The following is a 12,850-nucleotide window of genomic DNA, read 5'->3' as shown; positions in this document are numbered from 1 at the left end:
ATATATGATTCTGTACAATAAATTTATTGTACAGAATCATATATATATTTTTTCTGTACAATCATTGTACAGAAAAAATATTTATAAAAGTAAGAAATCAACAGCACATGATTTTCTCAAAGATATTTTAAGAAGTATACTGTCAGGAAAAATTTAAATGTATGTATATCGGAGAAAAAATATGACATGAAATTCAATATTTTATTGTAAATATACTCACAAGTATATTTTAACATATTATTAACTCGCTGGTTTTTTTAAAACTAAATTTAGAGATCAAACGACATTGTGGCATATCTCGGACACATTACTGGCTTTTTTTTGTTTTCGTATTTCACAGATCTATCATTGGCATAAATCAGCTGACGTTTCATAGTTTGCTTTTGAGCATTAGTCACATTGGTACTTACTACAAGCAATTTTATTTTGTAAACAGGATTCAAATGAGGGAAGAAATTTTTGACACCAGGGACCTCATTTTATCTGATGAATATTTATCTACAACTTGACAGCTTTGCAAGACAGGGTGTGGAGAGGCGTATAGCAAGCAAGAAAGAACTTCTACCTTCTCCCTGCGGTAAAAAATTTTTACCGTGTGATACATTGCAGATTTTTTTATGGTTTAGTTTTGATAAAAAAGCTGGAAAACGTGGATTCCTGCTTCTAGTAGTGACGCCAATTGAAGACCATCTAATGGTATAAACCGGCCTTACTCTGACGGAAAATATGAGTGACGTACTGATAGTACATACGGCAGCATAAGCTGCCGCATCAGTGATGCTTCAAGATGGTTTCAATCATACTTCACACAACACTAAACATAAATTCATAACTTTTTCCCTCCCTCCATCTTTCACGACTGAGTTCAGTCATGACTTTGGGTCCATTTGAAATAAATCTCTCTCAAGGCAGGAATAAAACTGTCATGCAGACGACCGAGCAGAGATAACTCAGGGAGTGCTATCGGAGACTGAGGCGTTGAGTCACGCATCCTATAAAAGGGATCAAGGTCGATGCGGGCAAGGCCGGTGCAGGTGCATTTGGGGGGCACTTCCTAAACTGGACGGACGCCCCGAAAAGTCATCGAATGGAAGCAAGGACAAAATGAAATAGCCTCCAAAATCTATAATATGAAAGGAACTAATGGCTTACAGAAAGAAAAATGATTGAGATATTGAAATTTAAAAATATCTGCTATTCAGAACTTGTAAGTTAATGCATAAATTAAAAGTATAAAAGTGTGTCGAATAATAATTGCGTTGAAAAAAAAAGCCTGAGGAACTAAAATTTAATTTCATTATTCGGTGGCTGTGAAATGCATAGAAATTTTTAATCATCGATACAATATTTAAAAAAAAGAGAGAGAGAATAATTATTAGCAATTTCTATTAACATCTTGAATGAAAAAGTAGGAGAAAAATAATTTCCTTTTTTTTATTGCAACTAATTGAGACCGAAAACTTTTATCAGGTACGATTGCCTTACAACAAATTCCGCATAGTCTGGCCGCAAAACAAAACAAAAACAAAAAAAAATTAAGAAAGAAAGAAAATCTTAGATTCTTCTGTCTATAAATGTCAATGATCTATTCTCAAATTTAAATTTTAAGATTTCAAGCCATCTTTTTAATTTCCTTTTTTGTAACTTTCCCTTAGCTCGACTTATTCTATGATTGTAAAGAAAATATTTAGAATCGATATTTCATTTTTTTTTGATGCGCTAGAAATTTGAAATTTTTAATTAATTCTAAATTTTATAAAGACAATAAGAGGAATGTTAGAATTTCAAGAGAAATTGCTAATTTAATTTTTAAACATCAGATTCGATAATTTTATATAATTCGTAATATACATGTGCATCCAAATCAAAATAAACCTTAATCTGAATGGCAATACATTATTTTACTATTTTTAGAAAACAAAATTTTTAGTTTAATTAATAATTAAATTTCGTTTCCATACAAAGGGCACAATCAGGTGCCCTTTGTATGGAAACAGTGAGGAAAAAAATATTTCAAAATTTCCAACACTGAGGAAACAAAACAGTGAGGATAAAAATATTTCAAAACTTCTAAACACTTATATTAATGAAGTGTAAATTAAAAATTAAAAAGTAAAAAAAATTTAAATAAAAAATTTCTACGTTTTAGCGCACTAAAAAAAAGTGTTTTTAAAATATGTTTACTGTTTTTTTTAAATACTATTCAAATTAAAATGACAAATATTGCAATAATAAAATTATATAATAATTTTTCATTATTAAAATGATATAAAATTATTAACTATAAAGAAACTATATATCACAATTAGCAACATTATATTATCATTATATATTAGCAAAAAGTCATTATATTTATATTTTTTTAAATAGATCAGATAAAAAAAAATCAGAATATACTTCTACGTATTATTAATAACATTTTTGTAACATGAAATTTCAAAAATATATTTCAAACTGACAGAATATTGCTAATGTTTGTAAAAGTGAATTATTGAAAGAAATATTATCATTTTTATTGAAATATGACAATGGATTTAAAATGACTAAATTAGGTGAATTAGGTTGCTCTAATTTCATAATAAATCAATAATTAAAAAAAACACAGAAATTTAAAATAACTAATTAAATTCACTATTTTTTAAACCTTTCTTATAGAAAGAAATTTTGATAACAGTTATGTTTAGCAAAAGACTGATTCTAATTCGTAAACTAAAAAAATATATATATTTGTTTTCGTAGCAACTCACAGCCAACACTAAATTTATAACAAATGTCTTTCTAATAAATTTATCTCAAACAATATAGAAAACATGAACTAAATTTATTAATAAAAGTATTTTCATTTAAAAGAATTTTCAGTTACCAAAGTTCAAACTACAAACGTCCAATTTTGTTTAAACTGAAAAACAATATATTTAATTAAGAAATTACAAGCAAAAATGCGAAAAATAAGAAATTACGAGCAAAATTTCCTTTCATTTATGTCGCAAATATAAAAATACAACTTTCAATTGAACTCTTCCATTTTTACTGTATAAATATACTCGGCGCCAATACAGTACCAAACTAAACTAGGATATTATATTCTTGCCGTCACACGGAAACACAATTAAGATTTTTTCCTACCACCATAAAATTTTTAAGAAGATTAATTCAAAAAAGAATCTAAAATATAAAAAGTACTAATGAGGGGAAAATGTATAACTTATTGAATAAATAAAGGTTGGAAGCAAACAACACGAATTATCATAGTTCCTAAAGTCAAAAATCATTTTAATCACTTATAGCTCAATAAGATAAAATTGTTTAAATTGAATTTTGTTTGATAAAAAACTAATTTTTAAAAATGTAAATATTAGAAAGATAATTAGCATCTTTAAGAGAGAGGAAAGAAAATTCTAGAACCATTCCGAATTTTCATACAGCAACAATTCTGAGAATTCTGCGTCAAAAACGGCTTTTAAAACTGTGAAAGACAAAACATTAACGAAATCTCTATGTATTCCTAGATTTTTGTATGACAATTTTGAACATGAGAATCAAATCAATATTCATGAAACAAGCTTAAAAAAAATCCCAACACATAATTAGCAACTGTACTTCAATAATATTACTTTATTTCTTTCAAACGCTATTTCTGAAGTTTGGTTTTCGATACATCAAACTAATCTGTTCCTTCATATTAAAAAGGATTTTTGAATTCAATTAGAATAGGAAAATATTTTCTCAGATAAATATAAACTTAAACAAACGAACAAGAAAATTACAAATATTCAAACGAATAAATCTGATACTCATATTGCAGTAATATAACTTCTTCACTTTCTTCAAATACTACTTGTAAGTTTTAGATACGAACAAAAAAAAAATCAAAATAAACTATTATTTGAAATCAAAAGAACTTCTAGATTTTATTCGGGAAACAGAAAAAATATTTCTGCGCAGAATACGAATACTTCAAACCAATAGAGAATTTGTCAAGAATACTGTAATATTTTAAAAGAATAAATCCAATATTCTTACCTTTTCTGCTCGGAGATTTGCTTCCCTAGCTGCTTGTTCAGCTTCTTCAGCTCTATCCACGGCATTTTCTTTCTCTAACTTCATAGCTTGCATTTTCTTTTTAATTGCCTCCATTTTTGTAAAACAAATTCAACTACGATACAAAAATAATCAAAACCGGAAAAAAAATCGAAACAAAATCCGAAAACGAAACGCAGAATTTAATTCGAAACAAGAATCACTGCTAGACACGGTCCCAGTTATTCGATATCAACTCAATTCAAAATATTCAAACAGGGCGAAAAATATCGTCTGCCTCTTCAAGCCGAGAGCCACGTTATGTATGTCAGTGGGAATGATAGAACAGCTGAGAAACAAGGGAGAAACATTTAAAACCGCACTCGCGTTTGCTATTGGTTGGGCAGAATACTTCCACACACATACATGTGCAAAATGAAAACACTCAAAAGCCAGGGTCAAATTTCAACTCTCCGCGTCGCATTCCTTATAAAAACGCGCTCGCCGGACTCTTCTAAAAAGCCGGACTGTCTACTCTTAGAAGTGGGTTAGCCAAATGCAGAGAGAGAGATTTGATTTGTTGAGGTTTTTCCTACGAATGCGTTGGTATTCTTTTTTTTTTCTTTTTTTTTCCGTGGTCCAGTGAACTGATGAAAAAAGGTGAGGGGGAATGTTTTCCCATGTGGGGGGCAGAAGGGGAATGGAACAAAGCAGTGCTGTTCGCCTTTTCAGGACTGTTGAACTTGACGCATTGCTAACTTCTGAACGAAAGTAAATAAATTCTGGGTAGCAGCTACTGTTAGGCGAATTTGCTTAGTTATAATTGAAAACAATTACGGACATGGACATCATTAAAAGCCATTAATAAGTTTAATAGATCGATAAACAAGCCTTATTTTCATTTATTTATTTATTAGTTTCTTCCAAAGTGCTTTTTATGCCTAATTACTTAACGTATTTGGAATAGAGATATATTTTCTTTTGTATCTTTTTTTAATTGTAGTATCGATATATTCATGCAAATTAACATTTTTATACCGATTTATCTTAGGCTCTTCCTAGGCATTGATGACGCGGAACAGAAAATTAGCTGTCATTAACCCTTTTTATTGAAAAAAAAAATATTACATTTATATAGTTTTTCCAATATTTTTTTCGACCAGTTTCAAGTTTAAATGTCTTTATTTAACTTTACTAATAAATATACATAAAGAAAAATTTTAATGTAAAATGTACTTTGAAAATTTAAATTTCAGCTATATATATATATCCTACAGGCTATACCTGAAGTCAATCTAATATTCAATTCTGACAGTTAAATTACATTAGCGTTAAAAAATTTAGCAAATAATTGATAAATAATAATTACTGTAAATTTAAATAAATAATAAATATAAAAGCATAAAATATTTTGTTCACTCTTATTCAAATCATATTGCCGTCTAGGAGTATGAAAACTCAATATAATTAAAAAATGATGACATCTGTTAATTATTAAAAGCAAATTATGGAAGCACGAAACGGTATCACCGACGCAGAAAGTATTAAGAAAGTCAGCTCTTGGTGATATAAAGATTAATGCAGCACATCAACGTTATCAACTTTCTCACATTTACTTATACGAAATATGTGAGTAATTTTAATTAATTCTAATAATACTCCTAAATAATTTAAGATTATATATTAAACTAATTAATTTTAATAAAAAATATTATTGAAGTTTTTATATAATCATTTCACGAATTGACTTAACATCATTGACACTGAAAATTAAATTATTTTATTTTAAGTTCTTTTGATTTTTGCTTTCTTGTATATGAAGTATGGTGATATTATTGTAATCGTCAAAAAATTCGAACTCAAAATTTTGATGAATCTAAATGTTTTAAACCCCCTTGAGTTCGAAAAACGCATTTTTTGACATCATATCTCTCTGTGATAAAGATAACTCAAAAATGCTTTGAGCTACACACATGAAATTTGGTATACGGTCTTTTACACCAATTTTGTAGATTTTTATCAAATTGTGAGCAAAATCTATTCTGTTCCAGTCCAGCTATTCGAATATAGCTCGATAGATACAAAACAAAGAGAACTAGATGGATAAAATTCGGTACATAGATTTAATAGCTATTTTTAGTTATTTATATATATATAACTAACTTTTAACACTTGTCAAATTTTGAGCCAATTCTAACAAAGATTTGGACATTCTGTCTGTCTATATTTCAGAAACATGAAATCATGATAACTCAAAAACACATTGACTTAAATGTATCAAATTTGGTATATGATTTTTTTATTACAATTGTAATTCTGCGTCAAATTTCAGTTTCAATATAGTGGGAAAAAAGCATCTAAAGCACAAACACACTTTGATTAGAGAATATGCGAGAAAGTTTTGTAGAGACCACTCCAGTTATATTTGAATGTATATTGAGTATTCTTTACAGTGTAAAATTATACAATCAGCCAATAAATAGAACGCAGGAAAATCCAGTAACTAGTACACATGAGAGGGCAACACTTCTGACTAATTAGTGAAATAAATCAATTGATGCTTTATTGGAAGGCTATGTCTTTTAATTAGAATCTCATTGAAAAAAATTGAAGTCATATAAATGAATCATTTTCATCTGCTCCTGAACTCTGTGACGTTTCTTTAATGTTTTCTAATAAAAATAATCTATATCAATAAAAATCAAAATTCATAAATGCCTTCTCATAGTATAAAAGTCCAAAAATTTAAATTTCCTCTAAATTTTGCTTTCAAATACTGTAAAGCATAAAGATCCTAAAAGGAAGTTTCTTAACAAATCAAGAGGTTTATTTTCCATCAATTAAAAGCTTCCAAGCATAGAAAGGATTATTTTATCTTAAGTATTTTAATTGGACCATACCGTTTATTGGAAGAAAAGACAATAAAATGGATATAGGGCCATTCACTTGCCTCAGAGTATCTACAATGCAAGGTTTTCAAGCTTTTATTAATCTTTAAAAATTGTTAATACCATGTAGAAATTAACTTTCTGCTTTTGTTAAAATTCATTTTGTGCAATCCGTACTTTTTCGAGAAGCTACAAAATTAAAAGTAAAAAAATCATTTGGTGTAAATAATATTTTTGCTGGAATGATAAATAAAGTTATAGAGGAAAAAATACTTTTGAGAATTAGAATATTTTATTAAAAAATAATTTTACATTTAGATAATATATATATATTTTTAAAATGTGTTTTTCGTGTGAATTTTGATATACCGTCGAGTGCTAATTTTACACATACTTTTACTTTTTCGCATATAACAGCTTTATCATTTACAACCGTTTTGATTTGTGATAATCGTAAACATTATAATGTTACAAACATTACAGACTTAGCTCTTTTATATGCTTGCGAGGATCTCCAACGCGTAGTTCAAATTTTTATTCTTTTTTATTATTATTATTATTTTTTAATAGCATGTATAAATTAGTTTTTCGCGCTTCTTAAAAAACGTTACCGCACTTTCTTCAAGGTTAAAATTTAAAAAAAATCGTTTAATGCAAATAATATTTTCAGTAGAATTAAAAATATAGTTGTAGATAGCAAAATAATTTTGAGTATTAGAATATTTTATAAAAAAAGGTATTTTTTTAAGGTATTATTTATAAATTTACTTTTAAATGTGTTTATTCGTGTGCGCTTCGATAATTTTCAACAATCTTTTACTTTTTCTTTTATCACCGCTTTGTCCTCAACTGCCATTTTGATATGTGATAACCATATTTGTCTATATATGCTATGTAATAATCATATAATACCAAGTTTTGTTACATAATAAAAACATTACAAACTTTTCACACACATACTGAAGCTTAAACATAATCGTTAATTACTTCCCCCCCCTCCCATTTTATTGCAACTGTTCCAGAGTCATCAAGAGAGAGTAACATGAAGGCTGGGCTTCGACATGCAATAGCCATCCCAGGCTCCTATACTTCTTGTAGGAGCTATACAGTATCATGGGAAATATGGTCTAAACAATTCAGTCGCCATTACTAAGCTCCTTAGAGAAGCGAATACCTGTTCACTGTGGAGTTACAATGGACTGTGGAATTTGAAATAAGCAAAAATAGAAGAAAACGTGCAATTTAATTTTTATCATTTCATCACCAAAATGTATGTTTGTATTTAACTAAAATAGTGTTACAAAATGTATTGTTCAATAAAATAAATATTTGAAAGGTTAAGAGAAAAAAAATTTCACCTTAATGACTTTACTCAAAATGATATTGTAATTAGATTTAAATATCTTTAAACTGTTCCATGTCTTAATTTTTCAAGAAATTAAATGAGATTGATAATAAAGATTTTGGTCAAATATTAAAAGAAAATGGGGTATGCATTTTATATTTCTGAGTTTTTTTTAGAAAGTTAAAAGTCAATATTAGTTCTGAAAAACATAAAATCCGTATGAAAATTCAGCAAGTGTGCATAAAAATATTTCTAAAAAATTCGCATTTAATTGCAATTACAAAATCGTACGTAGTTTTGTTCTAAATAAATTTACACTAGGTAATAAGAAAAAAATAAAAATTTAAATTAAAAATTAAGATGCCTGGAATGTTTTTGAAATTTTTAAAAATTATATATTTTTTAAATTTTTTAAAAATAATATATTTCGTTTTAAAAATGTTTTTTAAAGAAATTTGACGTATTTTTATTTTAATACATAAGCATAAAAAATTTCATAATCCTGACTGAACAATTCCTCAAAGTGTCTAATAGAATCCACTGTCCCCTTAAGCAACAACTTTTCCTCCACATACTCGTGGATAGCCCTCCCCAGAGTAAAGAATGCTTAAGTATAAGGAAAGTTTCAATGAAAACTCGATATTTTTTGTTAATTCAATAAAAAAAAAAAAAAAGGAATTATTTTTGTTACAAACAATGCCGAGTACATCAGATAATTTCAAAAGTAAAATAATAAGTCTATTTTAAAATTATTGTAAAATTTATTGATTAATTTTATTAACTTGACTCTGCATTAATTACCGTTATTTCACTACTTATCGTCTTTTATAATATCCGTCTATTTTTTTTTTTTTTTTTGTCCGTTCTGTAAAGGGTTTGTGATTGGAAAATTACAGAAGAAGCCTTTTAAAATAATAGGACTACCATTGTTTTCTTTGTAAGCATTGCAATGACCGATCGAATCCCTGTAAATGGACAAAGGGAGAGAGTGTTAAGGTCAAGAAACGGCTGCTGGAGAGGTCCATTGAGGGCAAGCGTGAATTGATACGCGATCGCCTTCACTCGTTCTCTCCGACAAGGTCATCTTAATTGGGGCCACGTGCAGAGGGTGATTTGCAGCCGGGCTCTTTTCGGCGATGATCGGGCGTATTTCCGCAGAAAGATGGGGCAACGTCGGAACGGGCGTCCGGAGTCGGAAGGATGCCTTTTATGGACAGGAGGAACCGAAATATCTAATTATTAAGGGGCGGGATGTGGTTCAAGTTTTAAACCAGTGGGAATGGTTCCCCAAAAATTTTCTCGCAAACTCTGTAGTAAAGATGTTATCTCAAAGAATGCCTTGCATGGCATAATTACAGAATATTAACCTTTGGCATGAATTTAGCATTTTTACTGAATTTATGGTATCATCCTTGACGAGGGTTTTTGCCATTATTCCCTGGCATACAGTTAATAGTGTTCAAAAATCGAATTCGCACTTTAGATGAATTTCTTCCAATCGATGGTGATAAAAATTTCACACGGATTTACAATTTTAGACACAAAAACAAATATACCGAATTTGATATATTTAAGTCATTGCATTTTTCAGTTATCCTGTATACATGCTTTTGAAAGTACAGGCCGAGAGATGATCAACCCCTTCTTGAGTGTGGCTCAAAATTTGTCAAGTATCTAGAATATAGATATTAAATCAGTATATCGAACTTCATCCATCTAGTTTTCGTCTTTTGTAGTTATCGTCTTAATTTGTATTCGAACAGTCAGGCAGACTTTCTCTGAATAGATTTCGCGCAAAATTTGATAGAAATATACTAAAATTTGGTATAAGAACCGTACACCAAATTTTATCCGTCTACCTCAAAAGTGTTCTTGGGTTATCTTTGTCACAGACTCACAGATGTAATATCGAAAATGTTTTTTGTTTGTTTGTTTGTTTGTTTGTTTTTTCCCGAACACGTATAAATAGTGGAGTATAGTCAAAATCTTGAGATCGATTTTTTTTTTTTTTTGACTATTACAATATTTTCTGTGAACTTCGTGTGTGAGAAATTAAAAATCCAACTAAAGTCTTTTTTCCCCGATTTTCCCGTATAATAATACAATAAAGCCCGTTTTATATTTCATAGCGAAGTTAGAAGAAAAACTTTATGGAAAACCCACCTACGGAATTTGGTTTGCCGAAATTAAGGCATTTTCGAAATATCGTGTTCAAATACTCGAAAATATAATGATCGGTTTGTTCTTCTTGATGGATTCAAAATTTGACAGATAACTACAATTATAATGATTCGAAAAACACATTTTTAGCATTATATCTGTCTTTCCATTTGTCTATCTCCCTATAGCAGAAATGATTCAAAATCGCTTTGAGCCAGACTTCCAAAATTTGGTATATAAAAATATAAATTTGGTATTATAAAAAATCTGTAGATTTTTCTCAAATTTTAGCAAAATCCGTGCGGAGGAAGTCTGTCTAGTTATTCCAAAGTTAATTAACACAGTAACTACAAAACAAAGAGAGATAGATGGATAAAATTCGACATATATGTTTTACATCCATAGTATAGATGACACCTATCAAACTTTGAGTCAAATCCAACAAAAAGTCGGTCATCTACCAGCCTGTATTTTCAGAAGTGTGCAAACGCAATGACTTAAATATATCAAATTTGATATGAGATTCTGCGTTTACAAGTATAGTTCTATGTCTAATTTCCGTTTTGATCGGTTGAGAAAAACGAGTCTAAAGCACAAATTTAATTTTCGAATACTATTAACCGACATAACACTCGCCAAGGATCACACGATAGATTCAGTAAAAATGCTAAATTCACGCCAAAAGCTAATATTCCGTAACCATTGCACGCCAGTGTCATGCAAGATGTTCTCTAGGATGGCACCTTTCTTAAAGAGTATGCGTGAACGTTTTCGGAAGACCACTGCCGCTGGTTGAAATATCATGTTCACACGGACATGGAAAGATGAGAGATCCTTACAGATGGATGTCTGTCAAATATGAGAGGAATGCACAATTTTTATAAGATGACCACATTCGAAACTGCCTGCCCAACGATCATTGATTTTTTGAATTATCACTTTCACAGCCAGATAGAAATAATTGCAAAACTAACTTTTTGAAAGACAAAACTGGAAATTTATTAAAATCTATCAAAAATCAAGATCTTTCTGCAATCAATATTAATAAAAATTTTGATAGAGATATTGTTGACATTTATAAGAAACTTCTACATATAAAATTCTCAGCGCAAAAATGTTCATTTTTCAAGAAAAAGTTTTATTAAAAAAAAGTGCGACGTTCATATTTTTAACCACATTATACTCAAGTCTTCCTTCAATGAATGAGGGAGGATGCTGAAAAATGATCTCCCCCCCCCCAAAATGCGCAGCTATTATATGAAGAATTAATTACTTACTTCTCCAAAATTGAATTGTTATGCTATATTTCGCTTGAATATGAACAACTGATGATTTTTATTTCCAAATTAATTCATGTATTGACAAATGTTTTATGAATCGATGTTAATGCTTGTTCTAATTTTTTTAATGGAATACGTTTTTTTATATAAAATAATTTTACTAACCAGTTCTTATATATAATATAGTACACTCCCGAGTCACCGGTTTGCCACTATCCGGCCTTGTTTTCTTTTACTGTAATTAAATGAGGAAGACGAGGCATTGCAATGGCAACATTGAAGAGGGCCTCTGCTACGAGTTAAACTGCAGAAAGCTAAAATGCAGAAACAGTCATCTATTAAGGACTTTTTCAAAAACTAAAAACTGTTAGTTTTGACTCATATCTTAGGGTTAACTTTTCATATCTGTGTAATCATTTATCAGTAAAATATAAAATCAGTTTGAGTCAATTTTTTTAAGAATAAGGCCTACAATTTACGTTAATGTTTTGTTTATGTTTTCTGCATTTAAGTTAAGCATTACAGAATTTATGTTAAAATGTGAACAGTTTATATCCTTTTTCTCTAATAAATTCTTGAAATATGCTGTGCAGTATATAAACATGTGTAAACTACCAGTACACATGTTTCTATATTCTATTTCTACACCGGTAAAGTTAAAATAGAACCTTCTATTTTAACTTTACCGGCAACAGCTTCTATGATTGACCAGGCCGCGATCGCGTTCACATTCTACATGCCTTAGAATAAGTAGAAGTCTCAGTACTCAGTAAGAAAATACGTAATATAACAGTCGGTTTTGGTATAAAAAATTGCCTTCTGGTAATGGGGGCAAAGAACAACAAAGACAGAGCTCCGGCCTATCCGGCTTTTTTGTTATCCGGCCTGACTTTCAGCCACATTAGGCCGGATACTCGGGAGTGTACTGTAAATGTTAAAGATTTTTCGCAAATTATAGTGTCATTCCAAATATTAACTTAAACTTAAAATATTTTAGAAAAATTACAATTAACATCTTGTTGATATTGAAACATATGCAGAGAAGATTTGTCTGTATTCCAAACAACAAAAAAATTGTTTTACTAGTTTTCTCTAAAGTGCATTATAATCCTTCCTCAAGTGATTTGACGTTAATCTGACAACCATAAAATCCTTTT

At 29.4% G+C, this 12,850-nt stretch overlaps 1 protein-coding gene across 2 annotated transcripts in view; it reads right to left on the bottom strand.

Annotated features, from left to right (window-relative positions):
* Nucleotides 1-4,492, bottom strand: part of LOC129973012 (tropomyosin-like) — a 90,223-nt gene extending 85,731 nt beyond the window's left edge. Inside the window, exon 1 of one of the 2 annotated variants that reach the window (XM_056087358.1) lies at nt 4,024-4,492. In XM_056087358.1, the coding sequence (XP_055943333.1) occupies nt 4,024-4,137 (114 nt within the window). In that variant the 5' untranslated portion in view covers nt 4,138-4,492. The remainder of the gene's footprint in view (nt 1-4,023) is intronic. The other variant, XM_056087357.1, reaches the window with a different exon arrangement.
* Between the last annotated feature and the right edge of the window lie 8,358 nt (nt 4,493-12,850).

The sequence above is a fragment of the Argiope bruennichi genome, chromosome 6, assembly GCF_947563725.1.
Source record: "Argiope bruennichi chromosome 6, qqArgBrue1.1, whole genome shotgun sequence".
NCBI lineage: Eukaryota > Metazoa > Arthropoda > Arachnida > Araneae > Araneidae > Argiope > Argiope bruennichi.
The sequence above is the reverse complement of the archived record's forward strand: the minus strand, read 5'-3'. Positions and strand labels throughout refer to the sequence as shown.